At 39.7% G+C, this 23,608-nt stretch overlaps 6 protein-coding genes across 6 annotated transcripts; 1 reads left to right on the plus strand and 5 right to left on the minus strand.

Moving 5' to 3' along the window:
* The first annotated feature begins 1,359 nt into the window (after positions 1-1,359).
* Positions 1,360-3,739, plus strand: LOC111211386 (leucine-rich repeat receptor-like protein kinase PXC2). The gene is made up of 2 exons (XM_048773436.1): positions 1,360-1,950; positions 2,027-3,739. The coding sequence occupies exons 1-2, from the start codon at positions 1,409-1,411 to the stop codon at positions 3,474-3,476; spliced, it is 1,992 nt and encodes a 663-aa protein (XP_048629393.1). The 5' UTR covers positions 1,360-1,408; the 3' UTR covers positions 3,477-3,739.
* Positions 3,740-6,161: 2,422 nt separating this feature from the next.
* On the minus strand, positions 6,162-6,957 carry LOC111211387 (RING-H2 finger protein ATL74). Its single transcript, XM_022712442.2, has one exon. The coding sequence runs from the start codon at positions 6,763-6,765 to the stop codon at positions 6,307-6,309; it is 459 nt and encodes a 152-aa protein (XP_022568163.1). The 5' UTR covers positions 6,766-6,957; the 3' UTR covers positions 6,162-6,306.
* Positions 6,958-9,557: 2,600 nt separating this feature from the next.
* Positions 9,558-10,464, minus strand: LOC106345479. Its single transcript, XM_013784684.3, has one exon. The coding sequence runs from the start codon at positions 10,393-10,395 to the stop codon at positions 9,688-9,690; it is 708 nt and encodes a 235-aa protein (XP_013640138.2). The 5' UTR covers positions 10,396-10,464; the 3' UTR covers positions 9,558-9,687.
* A 4,106-nt stretch (positions 10,465-14,570) lies between these two features.
* On the minus strand, positions 14,571-16,487 carry LOC125600845 (serine/arginine repetitive matrix protein 1-like). The gene has a single exon (XM_048773437.1). The coding sequence runs from the start codon at positions 16,485-16,487 to the stop codon at positions 14,571-14,573; it is 1,917 nt and encodes a 638-aa protein (XP_048629394.1).
* Positions 16,488-16,969: 482 nt separating this feature from the next.
* On the minus strand, positions 16,970-17,765 carry LOC106431784 (RING-H2 finger protein ATL74). The gene has a single exon (XM_013872606.3). It carries the CDS (start codon positions 17,571-17,573, stop codon positions 17,115-17,117), a length of 459 nt encoding a protein of 152 aa, XP_013728060.1. The 5' UTR covers positions 17,574-17,765; the 3' UTR covers positions 16,970-17,114.
* A 2,560-nt stretch (positions 17,766-20,325) lies between these two features.
* On the minus strand, positions 20,326-21,661 carry LOC125600847. Its single transcript, XM_048773441.1, has one exon. It carries the CDS (start codon positions 21,198-21,200, stop codon positions 20,493-20,495), a length of 708 nt encoding a protein of 235 aa, XP_048629398.1. The 5' UTR covers positions 21,201-21,661; the 3' UTR covers positions 20,326-20,492.
* Between the last annotated feature and the right edge of the window lie 1,947 nt (positions 21,662-23,608).

The raw sequence follows: 23,608 nt of genomic DNA on the forward strand, positions 1-23,608 counted from the left end.
CGAACCAAATACGATCCAAAAAGTAGTACCGTACCCGAACCGAAATTAGTTAAATATCCGAACGGGTTCAAAATTTTGGTATCTAAAGAACCATAACCGAACCCGATCCAAACTGAAATATTATAGATACCCGAATATATCCAAATTAGAATTATGTACCTGAATATGTTAGCTATTTTTAGATATAATATCCAAAAAAATATCTAAAATGTATAAGATATTTTGAAATTGTCTAAAATATTTAAAAATATATACAAATAGTCAAAAATAAATATCTAAAATAGCTAACTCAAAACACCAAAATACTTAAAATGTCTATTGATTGATTCTCCATCCAAATTTTCAAGCTAAACTAATTTTTAGGTTAAGTATAGGTATTTTAGCATACATTATTCAAAATTTTATGTTATATATTATTTTTATTTATAGATTTTGAGAAATTTAAATTATATATGAATTTAAAATTTATTTGAATAATTTAAACGGAGACAGAATCTTTAAACCCGAAAACACAAAATCCAAATAGATACGAACTGAATCCGAATGGGTACCCGAACGTCCACCCCTAAGCTTTGCAGCCGCCTTCTTTTGCTACTAGAACATAAAGAATGAAGATACATTTTTTTCCTAAATAGTACACTAGTATAACTAGTAAAACAAAGTCATTATCCAAATTAAATATTATCGAAAAAAAATTATTAACATATTTTGACACATATAAGCAGGAGGATTATACCAATATTTTTATTGATTCTGCATTATCATCTTCTATAGCACTGACAACAAAAACCAAATATCATCATATTAATTGCAAAGTTGTACTAGTTATATGCATTGTATTTGTACCAGTTATATTAGTTATACTCAATCTATTTGTACTAGTTATACTTGTTTTAGTTATACTAGTTGTACTAATTTGAGTTGTACTAGTTATACTAGTAATACTCTGCGTTTTTTTTATTTTGAATCTAGTACGTAAAAGATGAAATTTGATTCTGGGTAAGTTATAATTGATTGAATATGATTATGGGTTGATCGATTTGGTATAAGAAAGAGAAAATTAGCGGATAATTGAAATTTTTTTTTGATTTTATTTTAAAAAATAAAAACTATCGATGGAGAAGAAAGGGGGAAGAAGAAGAAGAAGATTTAGGTTAGTTGGGTCGGGTTTCGGGTGGGTCGGATTCTGGATCGGATAATAATGGCATGGTTAAGTAAATATGTTTAAGTCTTTAGGTTTTTTAGTTATTTTACTTAAATTTCTATTTAAATTTAAATACAAAATGAAAAGAAAAAAGGACGGGTCTAAATGAGATTTTTTGGACCCCAAATGGTCCATAGTAGCATTTGATCCGTCCGACTGCGTGGAAACTCTCTCGTCGGAGAAATCCCTGATTGGATCGGTGAAATGGGCAGCGTGGAGACTCTGGATCTCTCTGCCAACAACTTCTCCGGGAATGCGCCCTTTTCTCTGGGAAACCTCCTCTCTCTCAAGGAACTCAACCTTTCCTCAAACTTTCTCGCTGGGGAGATCCCACACAGTATCATCTCCAACTGCTCCGACTTACTCTCCTTTGACGCCAGCAAGAATTCATTCACCGGCTGGATGCTCTTCTCCGGGAACCTCTCCAGCCTTGGCTTTCTTCAAGGTCTTCGCCTTCTAGATCTTTCCTCCAATGCTTTTTCCGGTGAGATACCTTCTAACATTTTGATCCTTACAAGTTTGGTGCACCTTAATCTCTCCACCAACTCTCTCTTCGGTTCCATACCCACCTCCATTGGAGGACTCAAACTCGTTGAGATTCTTGATCTGAGTAGTAACCTTCTCAATGGAACACTTCCTTCTGAGATCGGTGGAGCCATCTCCCTTAAACAACTCAACCTTCAGAGAAACCACCTCACCGGCCACATCCCGCCTCTCATCTCAAACTGCTCTGCTTTGAACACAATGTAAGTACATAAGCATCTGGTTTTCACTTATTTGTCATTTTTCTCAAGCGAACCGTGTGTGTGTGTGTTTGTGCAGAGATCTGTCGGAGAATAAGCTATCCGGTGGGATTCCGGGGAGCATTGGCAGTCTCAGCAACCTACAGTACATAGACTTGTCGAGGAACAATCTCTCTGGAAGTTTACCCAAACAAGTAGAGAAACTTACCCACCTGGTCACCTTCAACATCTCTCACAACCGCATCACTGGTGAGCTCCCAGCTGGAGGTTTCTTCAACACCATCCCTCTCTCTGCCGTCACCGGAAACCCATCCCTATGCGGCTCCGTCGTTAACCGCTCATGTCTCTCTGTCCACCCTAAACCCATCGTCCTCAATCCCAACTCCTCCAATCCAGCCAGTGGTCCACCTCTCAGCGGTCAGATCCGGAAGAGCGTTCTTAGCATATCCGCGCTCATTGCCATTGGTGCTGCTGCCTTCATTGCCATTGGGGTTGTGGCCGTTACTCTGCTCAATGTGCACGCCCGATCTAGCATGTCCCGCCACGATGCAGGAGCTGCTCTCGCCATGTCAGTTGGCGAAACCTTCAGCTGCTCCCCGAGTAAAGATCAAGAATTCGGGAAGCTGGTGATGTTCTCAGGGGAAGCGGATGTGTTTGACACAAGAGGCGCAAATGCATTGCTCAACAAGGACTGCGAGCTGGGCCGTGGTGGGTTCGGAGTGGTCTACAAGACGAGTCTCCAGGATGGGCGTCCTGTGGCAGTCAAGAAACTGACAGTCTCGGGTCTGATAAAGTCGCAGGAGGAGTTCGAGAGAGAGATGAGAAAACTCGGCAAGCTGAGGCACAGGAATGTGGTTGAGATCAAAGGCTACTACTGGACGCAGTCGCTGCAGCTTCTGATCCATGAGTTTGTCTCTGGGGGAAGCTTATACAGACATCTCCACGGGGACGAGTGCGTTTGCCTCACTTGGCGTCAACGCTTCAGCATCATTCTGGGGATAGCGAGAGGTCTGGCTTATCTGCACGGGAGCAACATCACTCACTACAACCTGAAAGCAACGAACGTGCTCATAGACGCAGCCACTGGGGAGGCTAAAGTCTCTGACTTTGGGCTGGCCAGGCTTTTGGCCTCCGCGCTGGACAGGTGTGTCTTGAGCGGAAAGGTACAGAGCGCCTTGGGGTACACGGCCCCGGAGTTTGCATGCCGGACGGTAAAGATAACAGAGAAGTGCGATGTGTACGGGTTTGGGATCTTGGTGCTGGAGGTGGTGACGGGGAAGAGGCCGGTGGAGTATGCGGAGGACGACGTGATGGTGCTGTGTGAGACGGTGAGAGAGGGGTTAGAGGAAGGGAGAGTGGAGGAATGCGTTGACGCTAGGCTGAGAGGAGATTTTCCGGCAGAGGAGGCAATACCAGTGATAAAACTAGGGTTGGTATGTGGGTCCCAAGTGCCCTCGAATAGGCCTGAGATGGAGGAAGTGGTGAAGATATTAGAGCTCATACAGTGTCCCTCTCAAGAGTTTGAGTGACGACGACAAGATGGAACAAGTTCTTTATTTCTTCTTCAGTTATCATCATATATAAAAAAAAGTTCCATCTTCATCTTTTATAAAAAGAAAGGTTTTGTTTTCTTATGAGCTTATCATGCCAGCTGAGCTCAGTTCGAGGAGTCTCTCACACTCATTGTAACCAAAATGTTGAAGGTTGTTATTGTTTCATAAAGTAGATCAAAATGTTCGAGGTTTCTCTGTTTGTTATGCCCTATCTATATCATTCCCACATTTTATTTGAATCTTTTAACATACATTAACATATTCAGAAGATGAATAATACATTTGAAAATCTTGGTTTTGAAGAGACATAAAGTCAGTCAGTAAAACAAAACGATAAAGCAAAAATAAAAGGGAAATAGAGAAGTCTACCACCACCATTGTGAAGTCAGACTCCCCAAGGGTCCAAGCATAAGCTTTTTTCTGTAGTGCAATGCTTTCATTATTGTAGAGTTATGGAGTGCCCCCACACACTTACTCATTTCTGTTCACTATTATTTACTCCCAGTAAGCTTTACATTCAAAATGTATACTTTTGTCAGCTAATTTACAGACACTCATAATTACTATTATTATTCAGTGCTCACATTCACACATGCTGGTCCAGAGAACGTATGTATCTCTAACTAATACAGCATTATTAAATATGATAGGCGTAGGCGATTTGGATTTGAGACACAAACACCCTTTTAGCATTTCTCATTTTTGTGTGCAAATTTTATGTCTTCGCTTTACTGGTATATATTTTATATACCTCACCCTACTTTTCCTTTGTAATTTACATTACAACTTTTATAGTTCCACTTTTTTGGCTTCCACTCTCAAAAGCGGGAAGCACGTTCGTCTTCGGTTTTGTACTACTTTTGATATTTTTACAAGTAAATAAAATCGATGTTACTGGACTTTAGACCAACATTTGGGTTGTGTTGGGCTCATACCTCTCAGAGATGCAAATAATGTTTTGCAAATTGCAATTGCAATTGCCAGTAATTTGGTTGAGCATTGCGCACATGCAAAACAAAGTGAGGAATCTCATGCCATCGCTCATCGCTCCCTCCCACCCGTCTAGCGCAGGTAATTTTTTTTTTTGTGCAGCAAGCCCAAACGGCTTTAATCATATTTATATGTAGTTCCCTCATTTCCATTACAATTTTGTGTTCACTCAACTAAGCACACTCTAACCAAGACTACTCTCATGCATCACATTTCTTAATCCTTACCATAGGAGATGATGTCTAACATCTGGCTCGTGTACGTGCCTGTTTCTCGTGTCCACCATTATGTAACGCCCATGATCATCTGCAGTTAATGTCTTAATGAGTCCCATGTTGGTTCTCTTAACCTGGGAGCCCAACTCTATGCAACCACCGTTACCTTTTGTGGAAACTGACAAATCATCATGTTCATGTGCTCTGGTTTAATTTATGAGTTTTGGAAACTAATCACTATGTTTATATGTTCTGGTTCCACTTTGTTAAATTCGAGTTTATTATGTTTCCAACTTAAAACCAATTGGTAATACGTAGATTACCCTAACGTTTATATCTTATTTAAGGTTTCTTTAATTCTAGATGTTAGATACTTTATCCTTAATACTCCATTTTAAAATAATGGATCTTATCAGTCAGAATAGAATTTTAAGAAATTTACATCCGGTCGAGAGGGTTTAATACGAGAGGGTTAATTACGACAATTATACCGATTAGAAAAATATATTATTTTGGGATTTAAAATGTTTATGATGGGCTATGATACCATGTTAAATTATGTATTTCTCTTATGAAAATTTTACTACAAAATAAAGGATATAGACATAAGACAAATAACAAAACTGATTACATATATTCTCAACCACCTAAAATATTTTTATTAACTGACAAAAACTACAGTAGTTAAAATTTTACAAATTACAAAATATGCATATATGAAACTAGTTAAGAAAATATATTATTCTTGAAAATAAAAGAGATGCATATATCAAATTTAAGAGAAAATGTTCAATAAGAAAAGAAAATACCAAAGAATTCAAGAAACAAATTTATATCAGAAAATATTTTATTTTACTTACTATCATAGTTAAGATAAACAAACATTGAAAAAATAATACACATGAAAATTCAGTGGTAAGATAAGTCTATAGTCTATGATAATTATAATAAAATATAAATAGTAAAATTAATGTTATTTTAAAATGAAATGAATAAAACATTTTTAAATACTTATTGAAATTTAACTATTTTATTTTTTTCATTTATTCAACTGTAATATAAGATAAAATTAATTATTTCAACATGCGTTACCATATACCACTACCATATAGCAGAAATTAGGATGCTAGACAATATTTCTGCACCTACTTAAGTAAGAGCCGTACATTTACTACGGCACTTGTCTCCAGTGTGGCCGGCTTTGTTCGACCTGTATCGATTACCACCCGGTCCACCCCTGAGCCCTCTTTGCAGGTTAGTTTCTGGGACCAAACTCTCGGACCAAATGATTATGTTGGACCATTATTTAGTGCTGTTTTACCTCTAAAAACCAAACATAGTGGTGTTTTTATTATGGGCCTGTTAATTTTCCATGTAATTATACCCGAATAATTCGGTCTCATATTTTCTTTCGGGCTTTACGTACTTAAAAAAAAATCACTCCCCATGAACCATATTGTATGCAAAGACTGATTACTTACTTAAAAAAAAAGTCTACAACTGTAATAGACTATCACAACTGCTAGAGCTACCAGGAGCCCATAATCTGACAAATAACTAAATCAACTTACGACTAATCACTCTGAGCAGCTTGCTATAGTTTAGGTTGATCCTGCCACGTGTAACTCGATGAGCGAGTGCCGACAATTGGGACAGGAAGAGTGAGAGACAAGCCACGTGTCGATACAGGACATGTGGAAGCTGTGATTACACGGCGGAAGAACTCGGACCTTCTCACCGTCCGCGAACTCCCCCAGACAGATGGCGCACTCCGTCGTAGCTATCTCCACCCCGCTCGACCCGTACGCGGCCACGGGAAACCTCTTCAGTTCTCGCTTCTTCAATCCGGGCCTGTCTGCCGCCACCGTCGATGCCGCTGAGGATAGCCCGAAGCCGCATCGCATCGCACACCGGAGTATCGAATTGAGCCCAAGCGCAAGTATCAAAGCGCAGAGCAGAGCAGAGAGTATGATCACCATGTTTGCGTCGAAGTTCATGTCCCTCAGGTACCCATCTCCTCCTCCACCGCCAACGTGGGATTCAAGTAGCAGCCGGTGCATTCTCGGGTACGATCGACTAGGAGGCTCCCTCTCAGCTTCGTTAGGTTTTGTGTGTAGAGAGATACGTGTTAATGAGGATACTAGTCAAGTCTAACTGCGTAGTCTCTCTCTCGGTTTGTGGTTATCTGTTTAGACAGAGTGGGGACCATTATCCTTTTTTTTTATTTCAGATTTTGGGTTATGTGGCTGAACAATTTGTAGGGCAGTAATTGCTAAAAAGGAGATAAAATAGAGACACTTTGCCGGATATTTTGTCTCTAATAAAACCGATGTAATGAATATATATATATATATATATATATATTATACACATGTTAAAATGCATATATAACTCTGTTGGGTCCTTCAAATCAGGATTGTACATGTGATTACATAACAAACAAACTGAAGAATAGTGAGTAATAAAATTTTAAGGAAAGGAGGTGGTGAGTAATACAGGCACAAAGCACTGAGAAGCAATAAACAGTATTTATGGATGAAATCATCAGAAATGGCTACAAACTATTTGGTGATTCATAACAACGCCCACTACACACGTCATTTCAAGCATGACTTTTATATTTTGTTTTTAAGTGAATTAGGATTTCTTGCTCCCTCGTTCTTTTTTTGCTACTCTTTGAAAAATTGGAGAGTTTGGTGTCTTCGTGAGATACTATTACTTATGACTATATAGTAATACTTATAAGTGTGATCATGATTCATTTAGTGAAAGATAACATCATCATTTGCCATTATCTTTTTCGGTCTTATAAATCACTTTTAAATGGGAAAGTAAGATCTTTAAGCAGAATCTAAAAAAATGACATAACTAGAACGATCTTAGAGGAGCCTGAATCGTTTTTTTTTTATTTACTTCTTTTTCTCGTTTTAATGTTAAAATAATATTATTCCGGAGTCGGCAGCACATAGATTTGTTATGGCATTGCGTTGGTTTTGGTTGTTAGAAGCATGCCTACCCATCAAGTCTCATCAAGCTCTTATTTCAGGACGGAGTCTCTGTTTCAACTCAACCATGCTTAGCCATCAAATCTCATCAAACTCTTATCTCAGGTTGCCAAAGTCATGGGTATCCGTTCTTCATTTCCGGTTTTAACAAATTCTTGTCTACCCGTCAGTGGCGTATGCGGCCAACAACCAACATACCATACATCATTCCCATTGATTCATGAACTAGTTTATACTGGAATGTTATTTTCAAATCAAGACAATTAAAGCTTTTTGCTATGGGGATATTTGTCGGTGTTAGTGCCGATCTTGCTTGTTTAATAGGCTATATTGCAGGACTTCACAGGCCCGACTATACCTAGTCCAGTAGAAGGTTCGCTGGTGCAGGACTTCATCGCCTCTCCTCTGATCGCAGAAGCTTTGGCCCTGTTGACAGCTCTTGGATCGGCGAACGATCTCTGCATCACAAAATTTGAAGTCTTTTCAGACTGTGCAACGCTCATCGGAGTAATTAATGGCAGGATCCAGAGCAAAGAGTTGATCGGAATCGTGAGTGATATACGATCAATCTCGTCTGGATTCACCTCTCTATCTTTCTCCTATTTCCCTAGATCAAAGAACTCTCTTTCAGATTTTCTTGCAAAAGCTGTGCTTCGTGCTTCTGTATCAAATCTTTTAGTGGGCTAACGATTTTGGGTCATGGCCCAATTTTATGAATGCATTTTAGTGACAAAAAAAAAGGCTATATTGCAAGCAATTTACACGTAGGGTGCAACTCAATTACAAATTTTTGGAATGAAATTGTTTGGAATGGCTTATTCTTCCATATTCTAAATTTTTTTTACCATTTGAATGGAACAAAAAACAAATCTCATTCCAATGATTCCTTGTAAAATGTCAGAAAAAAAAATGGAATGTAGTTATAAAATATTCATGGTTAAAAAAGTTTATGAATAAGTGGAATGAAATTCAATTTTTTTATTCTATAACTTCCCTTATTTCATTCATCTACGTTCCACTTTTTTTTTTAATTTCATTCATTCATGATATTCTTTAAATTAATAACCAGTTAAGCTGTACTAAGATCCAATCCCGTTTTTATTTTCTCTCACGTTTTTTTTCTCACTTTGTCTCTCTCTTTTTACTCTGCTTGTGTTTTGCTTAGGACTTGAGAGTAGCAAAAAAGGTTTATATATAGCTGGAGAGAAGAGGTTGTTGCCGGTTGTTGAGGGGTAACTGAATGCAATTTACACCTACTAAGATCCAATCCCAAGTCACGAGATGCCTTTCGTTTTACTCTCAAATTCACCCTAGAAAAACTTGTTTAAATAGATATAAATGCTTCCAGACCATTCTCACATTCTGTTAGAGGAACCGTATTTTTTAATCAACACTACATACTTTTTTTTATTATAACTCTAAATCCCATCCGAACAGAAATGTTTTCGTACTTACATCACAGTATTTATCTGAATTTACCACAATTTGCATGCTCAAAGTATTTTAGCCTTTACGTTGCAATCTTTTAAGCTCTACATACTAACAACCTACAACACTAAGTATGGTCTTGGAGGGGTAGAGTAAATAATCAATAATTTAATGAGCTTTTAGTTGTAGTTTTTGAAAAAAAGTCGGTTTTTTCTGCATATTTTCTAATAAGTGATATTAACTGTTCAACATCAAATATTTAAAGGATTGGATTGCTCTCCCAAATATTCTAGTCTTTAGTTATCATTAACTACTCAAATAATCTACACACACAAAAATAAAACGTTTGTTAAATTTCGAAATTTAGAAATTAAAGAAAAAAAGAGAAAAGAAACACTTTTACGTATCAGTTAGTAGAGAAGATTGGCGAGATTAAAGTCTGTATATATAAATATAAGCTTTAACATTACGAGTAAAAACACAATATGAAAGGATGCTGAATTAAGAAACAAGTACTAAAGTTTAACCAAGAATAAGAATAAAAGTAAACTACAGCTTCAGAGACAAGTCAATCTCAGTATCCTTGCAAGTATCACTGTCCGATTGATCTTCTTTGTCACCTTGGTCCTCCTTATTCATATGAATGCTGCCTTCTAAGTTTGAAATCAAATTTATGGAAAAATCGTCTGTGTTTGGGCACGAAAGTTGAGACAGGAGAGGGACATGGGAATTAATGTTAAGCCCTCTGTACCCTAATCGACATCTGAAGATGTTTAAGGGATAGGCCTTATATTTACCAATGTTGGGATTGCAACGAACCCCAAGGTCATACTGTGAGCTGTTGCTGTTGGAAACACCACTTGGTGGGTACTGGCTGTAGAAGGAGTGCCCAGGATAGTTGATTTCGATCTCCTTACGCCTTTTGGCCAATGATCGCTCTTGCTTGTGAGCGTTCTGATGTCCTCCTAATGCTTGAGAAGTAGAGAACTCTTTCTTGCAGAAGGTGCAAGCAAACACCCTCGCTTTAGCCTCGTTCTTTGTCCCTTCTGCCTCATCTAAAACTCCAAAACCAGAGTTTCTTATATTGTCGTTGTTGAACAAAAAGCGAAACTCTACCCTCGGAGTCTCGGTCGCTTGCCCATCCGCAATCTTCTCTTTCATTTTCCCTTTGGTATCGGTTAAAAAACCCATTTCATGCGAAGATGACGAGATACTGCTGGAGGAACATGATGTCGGCGTAGTGAGGTTGAGTTCCATGGTCAAAGGAACAAAACGTAATGTTTTTAGGATCTGTATTTGTACGTGAACAATGAGATTAGAGAGGAACACGAGTTGCTTCTTTTTTTTTTTTTTTTTTTTTTTTTTAACACATAATTCATTAATCTTAAATCAGTTAGTTGGGGCCATAAGTGTTCCCTCAACTACAATTGTTTCAGCTGCTAATAAAGCAGTCTTTGCTAGCATATCAGCCTGACCATTTCTCTCCCGAGAAATCCAGACAAAGGAGACAAACTCGAAAATAGACGCAAAAGATATAATATCAGCAAGAATTCCATAGAGCTCAGGTATGCAGCTTCCAGAGTTTAAAGCATCTATTAGCTGGGACGAGTCCGCCTCGAAACAAACCACCTTCAGCTCTTCTCTAGTTCCTGCTTTGACAGCTTCAAGCAGTGCTAAAGCTTCCGCCATTGGAGCTGAAGTCACTTGAGAGGTACTACATTTGAACGTCCTAATACCTGAAGGGGAGTGGATAACCCAGCCTAAACCCGCCGCTGTGCCTCGAGGGTTCCAGGCTGCATCGGATCTGATGGTCACCGCACCAGGTGGGAGGTGGGCTTCTGGCATCTTTCTTTGGAGGTGAGAAGGCTTCTGCTCCTTTCGCTGCTGGGAGTCCCATTCTTTTGCTAAAGATATCGCTGTTGATAGGGTGTCCTCTGGCGATCCCGAATGGCCTTCAAAGACAAATTTGTTGCGCGCTTTCCACAAGTGCCAGAGGATCCACGGAGCAAGTGTATCAGAGACTACCCCCGAGGGGGGGAGACAAGTTTTGGAGCAGATAGCCGCCCAATTTGCTGCCAAATCTACCATTCCGCTGCTCTCCACCTCGGCCTTGAAAGGCGCAAGACTCCACACCTTTTGGGCATATGGACAGTGAAAGAACAGATGAATTATAGATTCGGAGCCTCCACAGCGCTTACATCGCGGGTCTAGCGGCACATGACGCTCAACTAGTCGTTCGCCCACAGGAAGAGCACCTTTTAGCAGCTTCCAAGAGAAGAGCTTAACTTTTGGAGCTACATCGAGTCTCCAGATGCTCTTATTCCAGTTGATAGGATCTTCTCCTGCAAGTGCATTTCCAGCCTCAAGAAAGTCTACTGCAGAGAAATACCCTGACTTGACGGAGTACTCTCCTATCTTCGTTCCCAGCCAAATAAGTTTATCCGGAGCCCCGGTTTGGCTTGTCCTTATCCTCTGTATCTTTTCCTCATACCCAGGGAGGTAGAGTTGAATTTTTTGCAGGTCCCAGTCACACGATTCAGCCTGCAACAGGTCTGAAACCTTGAGCTCCAAGAGAGATTCACATACTGGTCCCATTGGTCTTTCTTTGTGACAGGGGTTTAGCCATGGGTCTCTCCAAACCGAGATAGACTGGCCATTGCCTACTAGCCATCCCATGTTCTTAATCAACAGGTCCCTCCCCTTCAAAATACTTCGCCATCCATGCGACATAGCTGAGGATTCAGAAGCGAGAAGGATGTTATTTTGAGGGCAATATTTTCCGAAAAGCACTCTACCAAGCAGGCAGTTGGGATTTTGTAGCAAGCGCCAGCCCACTTTTGCTAGTAATGCAACATTATAGCTTTGAAAATCCCGGAAGCCCAAACCTCCTGCTGCTTTCGGTTTAGCCATCGAGTCCCACGAAATCCATGCCATCTTCCGGGTGCTTTCATTGTTATCCCACCAGTATCTCGTCACTGCAGATTGCAGACGATTGCAGAGCGAGACTGGCAGTTCAAAGTACGACATGGAGTAGGAAGGAACTGCTGTTTAGACACTTTGGATCATGACCAATTTCCCTGCTGAAGATAAGTACTTATTGGACCAGCTGCGAGCCTTTTGCTTGACCCGATCGACGATCGAGGCAAACACATCTTTCTTTCTTCGGCCAAACTGTTCGGGTAAGCCCAAATATTTCCCGGTCCCTCCTTCCTTAGTGATTTGGAGTTCGCCTTTGATTAGGGTCTTGAGTGCCGCTGGGGTTTTCCGCGCAAAGGTAATGGCTGATTTATCCTTATTGATCGACTGCCCCGAAGCTGCTTCATATTGATGTAAAATGCTCTTGAGAGCTGTACAGTTTCCACTACTTGCTTCTAGGAAGAACATAGTGTCGTCTGCAAAAAGAAGGTGGTTTATCCGGGGACTAGCCCTCGCCACCTGCAATCCCTTGAGAGAGCCATCTTCTTGCGCTCTGTTACATAGTCCCGAGAGGACCTCGCTACACATGATAAAGATGTAGGGAGAAAGAGGGTCTCCTTGACGGATACCTCTACTCGGTACTACCTTCCCTCTAGGCAAGCCGTTAATGAGGAAGGAGTATGTAACTGAGGAGATACACTGCATTACACAGTTAACGAGGTTTTGGTGGAATCCCAACCGAAGCATCACGAGCGAAATAAATTCCCATTCTAACCTGTCATAGGCCTTGCTCATGTCAGTCTTGACGGCCATGGCACATCTCTGTTCCGCTTTCGACGTCTTGAGATAGTGGAGAACCTCATGTGTAATTAAGACGTTGTCGCCAATAGCACGTCCCGGGACAAAAGCCGACTGATTCTCCGAGATGAGTGAGTCCATCAATGGCTGAAGTCTCCGGGTAAGTATTTTCGAATAGATCTTGTAATACACATTGCACAATGCAATAGGCCGGTAATCTGAGACTTTTTGCGGGTTTGTGATCTTTGGGATGAGGCGGATGTGAGTGTCGTTGATGCTCTCGGGGAGTTCTCCCCCAGCGAAAAAACCTTGCACTTCTCTAACGATGTCCGGTCCTACATCATCCCAATGTGTGTGGAAAAATCCAGCTGAGAAACCATCCGGGCCCGGGGCTTTTTCGGCATTGATTGAAAATGCTGCCTCACGAATCTCCTCAGCAGTTGGAATGGCAATGAGCCTGGAATTTGCATCGTCTGTGACTATCCTCTGCAGTGCCCGGCTTACTGTGTCTGTCCTCTCTCCCGGAGAAGAGGCAAATAGACTCTCGAAGTAAGTCCCTATCGTCTCTACAATTTCTTCCTCAGTGTGAACCATTTGTCCATCTTCCTTTTCTAGTACCGAGAATGAGTTTGCTCTTTTCCGGTTTTTTGTAGTGGCATGAAAGAAACCCGTATTGCGATCTCCGAGTTTGAGCCACAGCAGTCTACTGCGTTGCTTCCAAAAAGCTTCTTCCGCTAGGTAGGCCGCATTTAGCTTAGACGATATATCCTGGATCAAGACAGTGTCGTTGACCGGACTAGCCAGTGCTGCCTTCAGTTCCCGTTTCTTTTGTTCAATCACCTCTTGGCTGTTCCTCTGCTGAGCCCGGCTCCAAGCAGATATAGCACTCCGTGCCGACGATAGCTTTTCTAAGACTGATAGGTTTCCGGAATCCTGCCAAGCCTCAGATATGACTTTCTTGGCTTCCTCATCTTTGCATAGCCGGCGATCATATCTAAACAGTCCCCTCCGTCTTCTTGCTCCATTGTCAAAGAAGGTTATTAGCGGTTTATGATCTGAAGTCAAATCCGCCTCTAGATATTGGCATCTGGCCCTGGAGAAACGTTCGGCCCAAAGAGAATTAGCGATAGTTCTGTCTAATCTGCACCTGACCAGGTGATCTCCTCTCTTTCCTCGCCAAGATAGTGGATCGCCCGAATGCTGCAGATCGAACAGGTCTCCCTCCGAAAAGAAAGTACGGAGATCAGTAAAGGACCCTTCTGGTCGCTCCGTCCCTCCTTCCTTTTCGTCGTTACTCAAAATGTCGTTGAGATCACCTGTAACCAGCCAAGCCTCTTCTCGGATAATCGACTTTGTTACAAGTTGATCCCACAGCAAATTCCTCTGGCTTCTATCCGTGCTAGCATGTACAAATGAAGCATAAAAATTCTTTCCTTCAAACTCGACATGTGTGTCAATTACATTTGCACTGGATTCTAATATTTGAATGTTTATTCCCTGTTTCCAGAGCAGAACGAGCCCCCCAGCACCGTGCCCGGTTGGTGCAACGAGGTGGTAATTGTCATATCGCAAGTGCTCCAGCTTTTTGAGCACCACGCTGTCGGGATTTTTTGATTCCATTAGGAAGATGATATCCGGATTAAACTTTTTTGATACCTCTCCCAATCTACGAACTGTCCGGGGATTCCCCAACCCCTGACAGTTCCAGCTCGTAATTGTTAAGGAGCGAGGTGGGATGGAGCCCGAAAATCCATCCTACGTCTGGCCGACGGTGGTATCAAGTTAACTATCGGGATGTTATCAGTAGACGAAGGAGTGTCCTGCTGCGAGGCTCTAGTGTGGCTTGCTCGAGCCGCTTTCCTTGGTCTCTCTGATTCTCCAGTAACTCTCCTCCGGGAGGTGGTGGGCTTAGGAGTGACCTTCCTTTTGCGCAAACCCGATCCCGGTGCCAGAGCAGGGCTAGCAATCTTTTTGCCGCCTGGTGGCCTACCAGGTTTCCTTTTTTGCTTCCGAGGTGCCTCCAGCGTCGGAGGGAGATCAATGATGCTTGTTCCCTCGAGAGTTGGTCCAAGCCTAGCTGCCATTGGCAGCTTCTCAGTGTGACCTCCTTCAGTTTGGATATTTGTAACTACTTGTTCCTCCTGAGCTTGATCTATTGGACCTAGCCGTGCTGTGGCAGGTAAGCGTTCATTGGAACTTGGTTCCTGAGAAGTTCTAGCTGTAGTTCCTTCATTCTCCCGAGCCATAGAGGCTTTAACCATCTGCATCGCAGATTCTTCAACTTGGCCTCGCTCCTCTGCTTGCCTTAATCTTTCCTTACGAGCTGCACTCTCCATCGGGTCTGCACAACTTGCATATTGTGTCATATAATTCCTTATTTCTCCCATTGCAGCATCCACTGCTTCTTTGGGTAGGTTTTCATTTTCCTTTCGGAGGGGAATCCCCCTATCTAACTGATGAGGCCCGTTTCTTGGTGAAGCTAGCGTAGATTGTCTTGGGGTTATGTACGTAGCTGGAGAGAGTCGCTCCTCAACTCTAGCCCGGTGCTCTTCATTATATCTAGACTTGTGGGAGTGGTCTGATTGGGAATCCCCAATAACTGTATCTAATTGTTTACGAGTCTCTGTTCTGTTGAGGAGACTTCGCAGGTCTTCCTTCCGAGCTGTGGAATCCCTTACAAAGCTATCTTTTGGTCTCCAGGATCTTTTCTGATACTCACCTCCCTCACGGGGAGGGTCACGGGATCTGTATCTGGTAGACATGGCTCCATGTGTTGGGTTGTGAGTGGAGTATCGGGTTGAGCTTCTACTCTGAAGGGACCGACTATAGTCCAGTCTACGAGGGGCATGTTCCCACCTTTTATCAGTGGAGGGATTTGGCTCACGAATTCCACTCCTAGGCACCAAGTGTTGAGCTTCCTTGTTCTTTGGCTCATCGGTTTGATTCGCAAGTAGAGCTCTCTTTAGTGCCTTAGCTTCCAGACAATCTCGGAGCTCATGGTCCAATCTTCCACATTGCGAGCAGTGTCTCTCCAGTCTCTCATAGACTAGGACTGCAGCAACTTCATCACCATTTGGATACTCTAGGATGGATTTTTTGATGAGGGGAAGTCTCCCATTGACATGGACTCGCATGCGGATGGAGGTAGAAGTGATCTCTGCAGTTTCGAACGTTCCAATGTCTTTTCCAAGGCTGCGGATGGTTTCTTCTGTCCATAGGTGGATCGGAACTCCGTGGATTTTGATCCAGAACGGAATCATTGATGGAAACTCCGGTGAGCAGGTTGGTTCCCACCTTTGTAGGATAATCATCCACCTAGCAAAGTGGTATGGTTGCTTTTCTAGGACCGTAAGAAGATCCGACTCGAGTTCAAATTGGAATTGGAACATTCCCAAGCCAAGGTCAGAACCCGTCGGGGGAATATCCGCTTTCCAGTGCTCTGTAAAAAACGGGAGAAGCGACCACACCTTCTGGACAGAAGGGTTTGTGACTCTACCAATAATGGTTAGAGAATGCTTCTGCTTCAGCGCAGTGATGTCAGGTTCCATAACTCTGACTCTAGCTTTTCGAGGGGCAGGGAGGTGCTCTAGCGCTACGGCTTTCCCCTTTTCAGAGGATGAGAGGCGTCTCTGCATCAGGAAGCTTTAGGTACAACTCCGATGATTGTGAGGTTGTCAGCGAGTATCTCAAAGGGAGCAGAGGTAATCGTCAGCGAGTATATAAGATAAAATTAATTATTTCAACATGCGTTACCATATACCACTACCATATAGCAGAAATTAGGATGCTAGACAATATTTCTGCACCTACTTAAGTAAGAGCCGTACATTTACTACGGCACTTGTCTCCAGTGTGGCCGGCTTTGTTCGACCTGTATCGATTACCACCCGGTCCACCCCTGAGCCCTCTTTGCAGGTTAGTTTCTGGGACCAAACTCTCGGACCAAATGATTATGTTGGACCATTATTTAGTGCTGTTTTACCTCTAAAAACCAAACATAGTGGTGTTTTTATTATGGGCCTGTTAATTTTCCATGTAATTATACCCGAATAATTCGGTCTCATATTTTCTTTCGGGCTTTACGTACTTAAAAAAAAATCACTCCCCATGAACCATATTGTATGCAAAGACTGATTACTTACTTAAAAAAAAAGTCTACAACTGTAATAGACTATCACAACTGCTAGAGCTACCAGGAGCCCATAATCTGACAAATAACTAAATCAACTTACGACTAATCACTCTGAGCAGCTTGCTATAGTTTAGGTTGATCCTGCCACGTGTAACTCGATGAGCGAGTGCCGACAATTGGGACAGGAAGAGTGAGAGACAAGCCACGTGTCGATACAGGACATGTGGAAGCTGTGATTACACGGCGGAAGAACTCGGACCTTCTCACCGTCCGCGAACTCCCCCAGACAGATGGCGCACTCCGTCGTAGCTATCTCCACCCCGCTCGACCCGTACGCGGCCACGGGAAACCTCTTCAGTTCTCGCTTCTTCAATCCGGGCCTGTCTGCCGCCACCGTCGATGCCGCTGAGGATAGCCCGAAGCCGCATCGCATCGCACACCGGAGTATCGAATTGAGCCCAAGCGCAAGTATCAAAGCGCAGAGCAGAGCAGAGAGTATGATCACCATGTTTGCGTCGAAGTTCATGTCCCTCAGGTACCCATCTCCTCCTCCACCGCCAACGTGGGATTCAAGTAGCAGCCGGTGCATTCTCGGGTACGATCGACTAGGAGGCTCCCTCTCAGCTTCGTTAGGTTTTGTGTGTAGAGAGATACGTGTTAATGAGGATACTAGTCAAGTCTAACTGCGTAGTCTCTCTCTCGGTTTGTGGTTATCTGTTTAGACAGAGTGGGGACCATTATCCTTTTTTTTTATTTCAGATTTTGGGTTATGTGGCTGAACAATTTGTAGGGCAGTAATTGCTAAAAAGGAGATAAAATAGAGACACTTTGCCGGATATTTTGTCTCTAATAAAACCGATGTAATGAATATATATATATATATATATATATTATACACATGTTAAAATGCATATATAACTCTGTTGGGTCCTTCAAATCAGGATTGTACATGTGATTACATAACAAACAAACTGAAGAATAGTGAGTAATAAAATTTTAAGGAAAGGAGGTGGTGAGTAATACAGGCACAAAGCACTGAGAAGCAATAAACAGTATTTATGGATGAAATCATCAGAAATGGCTACAAACTATTTGGTGATTCATAACAACGCCCACTACACACGTCATTTCAAGCATGACTTTTATATTTTGTTTTTAAGTGAATTAGGATTTCTTGCTCCCTCGTTCTTTTTTTGCTACTCTTTGAAAAATTGGAGAGTTTGGTGTCTTCGTGAGATACTATTACTTATGACTATATAGTAATACTTATAAGTGTGATCATGATTCATTTAGTGAAAGATAACATCATCATTTGCCATTATCTTTTTCGGTCTTATAAATCACTTTTAAATGGGAAAGTAAGATCTTTAAGCAGAATCTAAAAAAATGACATAACTAGAACGATCTTAGAGGAGCCTGAATCGTTTTTTTTTTATTTACTTCTTTTTCTCGTTTTAATGTTAAAATAATATTATTCCGGAGTCGGCAGCACATAGATTTGTTATGGCATTGCGTTGGTTTTGGTTGTTAGAAGCATGCCTACCCATCAAGTCTCATCAAGCTCTTATTTCAGGACGGAGTCTCTGTTTCAACTCAACCATGCTTAGCCATCAAATCTCATCAAACTCTTATCTCAGGTTGCCAAAGTCATGGGTATCCGTTCTTCATTTCCGGTTTTAACAAATTCTTGTCTACCCGTCAGTGGCGTATGCGGCCAACAACCAACATACCATACATCATTCCCATTGATTCATGAACTAGTTTATACTGGAATGTTATTTTCAAATCAAGACAATTAAAGCTTTTTGCTATGGGGATATTTGTCGGTGTTAGTGCCGATCTTGCTTGTTTAATAGGCTATATTGCAGGACTTCACAGGCCCGACTATACCTAGTCCAGTAGAAGGTTCGCTGGTGCAGGACTTCATCGCCTCTCCTCTGATCGCAGAAGCTTTGGCCCTGTTGACAGCTCTTGGATCGGCGAACGATCTCTGCATCACAAAATTTGAAGTCTTTTCAGACTGTGCAACGCTCATCGGAGTAATTAATGGCAGGATCCAGAGCAAAGAGTTGATCGGAATCGTGAGTGATATACGATCAATCTCGTCTGGATTCACCTCTCTATCTTTCTCCTATTTCCCTAGATCAAAGAACTCTCTTTCAGATTTTCTTGCAAAAGCTGTGCTTCGTGCTTCTGTATCAAATCTTTTAGTGGGCTAACGATTTTGGGTCATGGCCCAATTTTATGAATGCATTTTAGTGACAAAAAAAAAGGCTATATTGCAAGCAATTTACACGTAGGGTGCAACTCAATTACAAATTTTTGGAATGAAATTGTTTGGAATGGCTTATTCTTCCATATTCTAAATTTTTTTTACCATTTGAATGGAACAAAAAACAAATCTCATTCCAATGATTCCTTGTAAAATGTCAGAAAAAAAAATGGAATGTAGTTATAAAATATTCATGGTTAAAAAAGTTTATGAATAAGTGGAATGAAATTCAATTTTTTTATTCTATAACTTCCCTTATTTCATTCATCTACGTTCCACTTTTTTTTTTAATTTCATTCATTCATGATATTCTTTAAATTAATAACCAGTTAAGCTGTACTAAGATCCAATCCCGTTTTTATTTTCTCTCACGTTTTTTTTCTCACTTTGTCTCTCTCTTTTTACTCTGCTTGTGTTTTGCTTAGGACTTGAGAGTAGCAAAAAAGGTTTATATATAGCTGGAGAGAAGAGGTTGTTGCCGGTTGTTGAGGGGTAACTGAATGCAATTTACACCTACTAAGATCCAATCCCAAGTCACGAGATGCCTTTCGTTTTACTCTCAAATTCACCCTAGAAAAACTTGTTTAAATAGATATAAATGCTTCCAGACCATTCTCACATTCTGTTAGAGGAACCGTATTTTTTAATCAACACTACATACTTTTTTTTATTATAACTCTAAATCCCATCCGAACAGAAATGTTTTCGTACTTACATCACAGTATTTATCTGAATTTACCACAATTTGCATGCTCAAAGTATTTTAGCCTTTACGTTGCAATCTTTTAAGCTCTACATACTAACACCTACAACACTAAGTATGGTCTTGGAGGGGTAGAGTAAATAATCAATAATTTAATGAGCTTTTAGTTGTAGTTTTTGAAAAAAAGTCGGTTTTTTCTGCATATTTTCTAATAAGTGATATTAACTGTTCAACATCAAATATTTAAAGGATTGGATTGCTCTCCCCAATATTCTAGTCTTTAGTTATCATTAACTACTCAAATAATCTACACACACAAAATAAAACGTTTGTTAAATTTCGAAATTTAGAAATTAAAGAAAAAAAAGAGAAAAGAAACACTTTTACGTATCAGTTAGTAGAGAAGATTGGCGAGATTAAAGTCTGTATATATAAATATAAGCTTTAACATTACGAGTAAAAACACAATATGAAAGGATGCTGAATTAAGAAACAAGTACTAAAGTTTAACCAAGAATAAGAATAAAAGTAAACTACAGCTTCAGAGACAAGTCAATCTCAGTATCCTTGCAAGTATCACTGTCCGATTGATCTTCTTTGTCACCTTGGTCCTCCTTATTCATATGAATGCTGCCTTCTAAGTTTGAAATCAAATTTATGGAAAAATCGTCTGTGTTTGGGCACGAAAGTTGAGACAGGAGAGGGACATGGGAATTAATGTTAAGCCCTCTGTACCCTAATCGACATCTGAAGATGTTTAAGGGATAGGCCTTATATTTACCAATGTTGGGATTGCAACGAACCCCAAGGTCATACTGTGAGCTGTTGCTGTTGGAAACACCACTTGGTGGGTACTGGCTGTAGAAGGAGTGCCCAGGATAGTTGATTTCGATCTCCTTACGCCTTTTGGCCAATGATCGCTCTTGCTTGTGAGCGTTCTGATGTCCTCCTAATGCTTGAGAAGTAGAGAACTCTTTCTTGCAGAAGGTGCAAGCAAACACCCTCGCTTTAGCCTCGTTCTTTGTCCCTTCTGCCTCATCTAAAACTCCAAAACCAGAGTTTCTTATATTGTCGTTGTTGAACAAAAAGCGAAACTCTACCCTCGGAGTCTCGGTCGCTTGCCCATCCGCAATCTTCTCTTTCATTTTCCCTTTGGTATCGGTTAAAAAACCCATTTCATGCGAAGATGACGAGATACTGCTGGAGGAACATGATGTCGGCGTAGTGAGGTTGAGTTCCATGGTCAAAGGAACAAAACGTAATGTTTTTAGGATCTGTATTTGTACGTGAACAATGAGATTAGAGAGGAACACGAGTTGCTTCTATTTATTGATCATTGGGGCTAATCATTAATGTCTAAAAATCTTCATATTTATGGTAGAGAATCCCAAGTTTAGCAAGTACTAACATTCAAATAAACGGCTTAGTTAGACTAGTTTTTTTTTTTCCTTTTGCATTTGATTCTTTAAATATATTTACTCAAAATTTATACCTAATCACTTTTCTTCTTTGCCATTTTAATCCCCTACAACTCTTTGTTTCCGTTTCTCTGTACTTTCAAATTATCAATTAATATCTTTATTTGGTAATATTTTCTTAACTTTTGTCCGTTTCTGTTTACACTTTCTTTAATTAAATATATTAGAATGATGTACATGTATCTTTATTAGGAAAAATAACTCCACCGCCGAGGTGTTTGTGAATCTGTAGTAAACCAAGATTAAGCAAGTTGCATTTAGTGATCTTTTTGTTTTCAATTTAAAAACAGAAACTCCAGTTTTATTTTGTATTCAAAGATCCGTTACATTTATTTTTCTCCAGCTAACTAAGTTGATTTTTTTATTGAAATGGAAAATATGATTTGATTCCAAAACACAATCAAATCATTTAAACCCATTTATTATAATATAGTCTATTTTTAGTTTAAATTTTAGTCTTTTCCAATATTATATATATATACATATATATATATATATATATATATATATATCTGTGTGTGTGTGACATGTGTGGAAATACTGTTAAATATTTAAAAAGTAAACTAAAAAGAAGCAAACATAATATAATCTTACAACAGAAAGAACTAAAGTAAAGAATAAATGCTTAAACTTGTAGCGTTCAACTTACTAATAGTTGAAGATATATTGAATAAACGGTCTCTAATAGTATTTCATTTTCCACTTATTGACTCAGTTTGATTTTTTTTTATTTAATGGTACTTTTTTTCTTATTTTAAATGAAAAATACTGCTTCAAATTTGAATATATTAAAAAAATTGAAAATATATTGTTCACATCTTTGTTTTTTTGAAAATAAATTTCTTAAATTATAAATTAGTTTTAAAATTTTATTTATTCTTATCTTTTTTCTAAAATAAATTATATATGTTACTATTACCTAATTAATATCAAAGTTCGATTATTATTTTCATCTAATTAGATGTTTATATCAAAAATCATGAAAATATTCATTTCTATAAGAATATAGCTCAACTAAGAAAATCAAAGATAAATAAATTTACTTTTTGCTTCAAAGTATTTTGTTAATCACTTATAGAAAACATATATATACAATGATTTTTTTATAAAGTATGATGTTTTTGTTTGTTTATGTATGTTATTACATAGTTTATAATATGATTATTTTTAATTTATATTAAATAGTAATTGTGTTGATTATTGTTAAAATAAAATAATTGAGTAACATTAGGAATTGAGAAAAGTGTTGTTAATAAAATAATTGTCAAATGTTGCTTTTTTTTAAGGCTTTATTTTTGTATTTTGAAGAAAATATTTTTTTTTTTAAGTAGAAATGAAACCGACAATTGGAAATGCTCTAATAAGTGACCGAGAAGAAAACATTTTTGCGTTAATGTATGCACTATATAATAAACTTTGATAATAAATATATATGCATTCAAGAGTTGTAAGTATATGTATCGAAACAGTTTATCAAGTTTAACTAGGATAGTATTGTGTAAACTATAAAGGTTATTAATATATTTCTAGTAATAGTTTTTTTATTGGGATATTAAAGGAACAACACCCTTGTCAATGATTTTGAGAAAGATCTATCAAAACTAGAGATGTGAGGAAATAAGTAAATTGTGCAAACGGTTTCCCTAAACTTTTCGAAAAATTAAAATTATATTGCATATATTACATAACACTTTTTTTCTTTGAGTATTAGAAAGATAAGTAAAACAATTAGAAGATGTGAGTCCAATTAATTAGTTTGGCATGTGAGGCTACTTAATAACTTGGCAAAGAAGAAGGAGAATAAAGATAGGGTTAAGTGAAGGGAAATGGCTAACTTACTACTTACTCTATAGACTTAAGTCTAACGTTCTACTTATCTGCTGCTAATGTTTTATTATTCATCCCCAAAAGCAGTGGCAAACTCCTTCCTAACATCTTCTTCTTATTCTAAGAGTCTCTGTTCCTCTTAGCAGCAAAAAGCTGGCGAATGAATGCAAACTTCCCTTTTGCGCGCGGCTGGAGAACTCGGTGATAGCTCTGATTTTGTTGCCCTCGCCCTCAGGCAGAGGAGGAGGAGGTGGAGGAGAGAGGGTAAGGAATGAACTCGTTGAGCAATCGGATAATCTGCTGAAAGCTGGGCCTCATGTTTGGGTCCTCCACCCAACAGGATA

The sequence above is a fragment of the Brassica napus genome, unplaced genomic scaffold (assembly GCF_020379485.1).
Source record: "Brassica napus cultivar Da-Ae unplaced genomic scaffold, Da-Ae ScsIHWf_240;HRSCAF=407, whole genome shotgun sequence".
Lineage (NCBI taxonomy): Eukaryota > Viridiplantae > Streptophyta > Magnoliopsida > Brassicales > Brassicaceae > Brassica > Brassica napus.

Coding starts and splice junctions, on each gene's coding strand:
- LOC111211386 (XM_048773436.1), top strand. CDS start 1,409: ATGGGCAGCGTGGAGACTCTGGATCTCTCTGCCAACAACTTCTCCGGG. Junction 1,951..2,026: donor TGCTCTGCTTTGAACACAAT/GTAAGTACATAA, acceptor GTGTTTGTGCAG/AGATCTGTCGGAGAATAAGC.
- LOC111211387 (XM_022712442.2), bottom strand. CDS start 6,765: ATGCACCGGCTGCTACTTGAATCCCACGTTGGCGGTGGAGGAGGAGAT.
- LOC106345479 (XM_013784684.3), bottom strand. CDS start 10,395: ATGGAACTCAACCTCACTACGCCGACATCATGTTCCTCCAGCAGTATC.
- LOC125600845 (XM_048773437.1), bottom strand. CDS start 16,487: ATGCAGAGACGCCTCTCATCCTCTGAAAAGGGGAAAGCCGTAGCGCTA.
- LOC106431784 (XM_013872606.3), bottom strand. CDS start 17,573: ATGCACCGGCTGCTACTTGAATCCCACGTTGGCGGTGGAGGAGGAGAT.
- LOC125600847 (XM_048773441.1), bottom strand. CDS start 21,200: ATGGAACTCAACCTCACTACGCCGACATCATGTTCCTCCAGCAGTATC.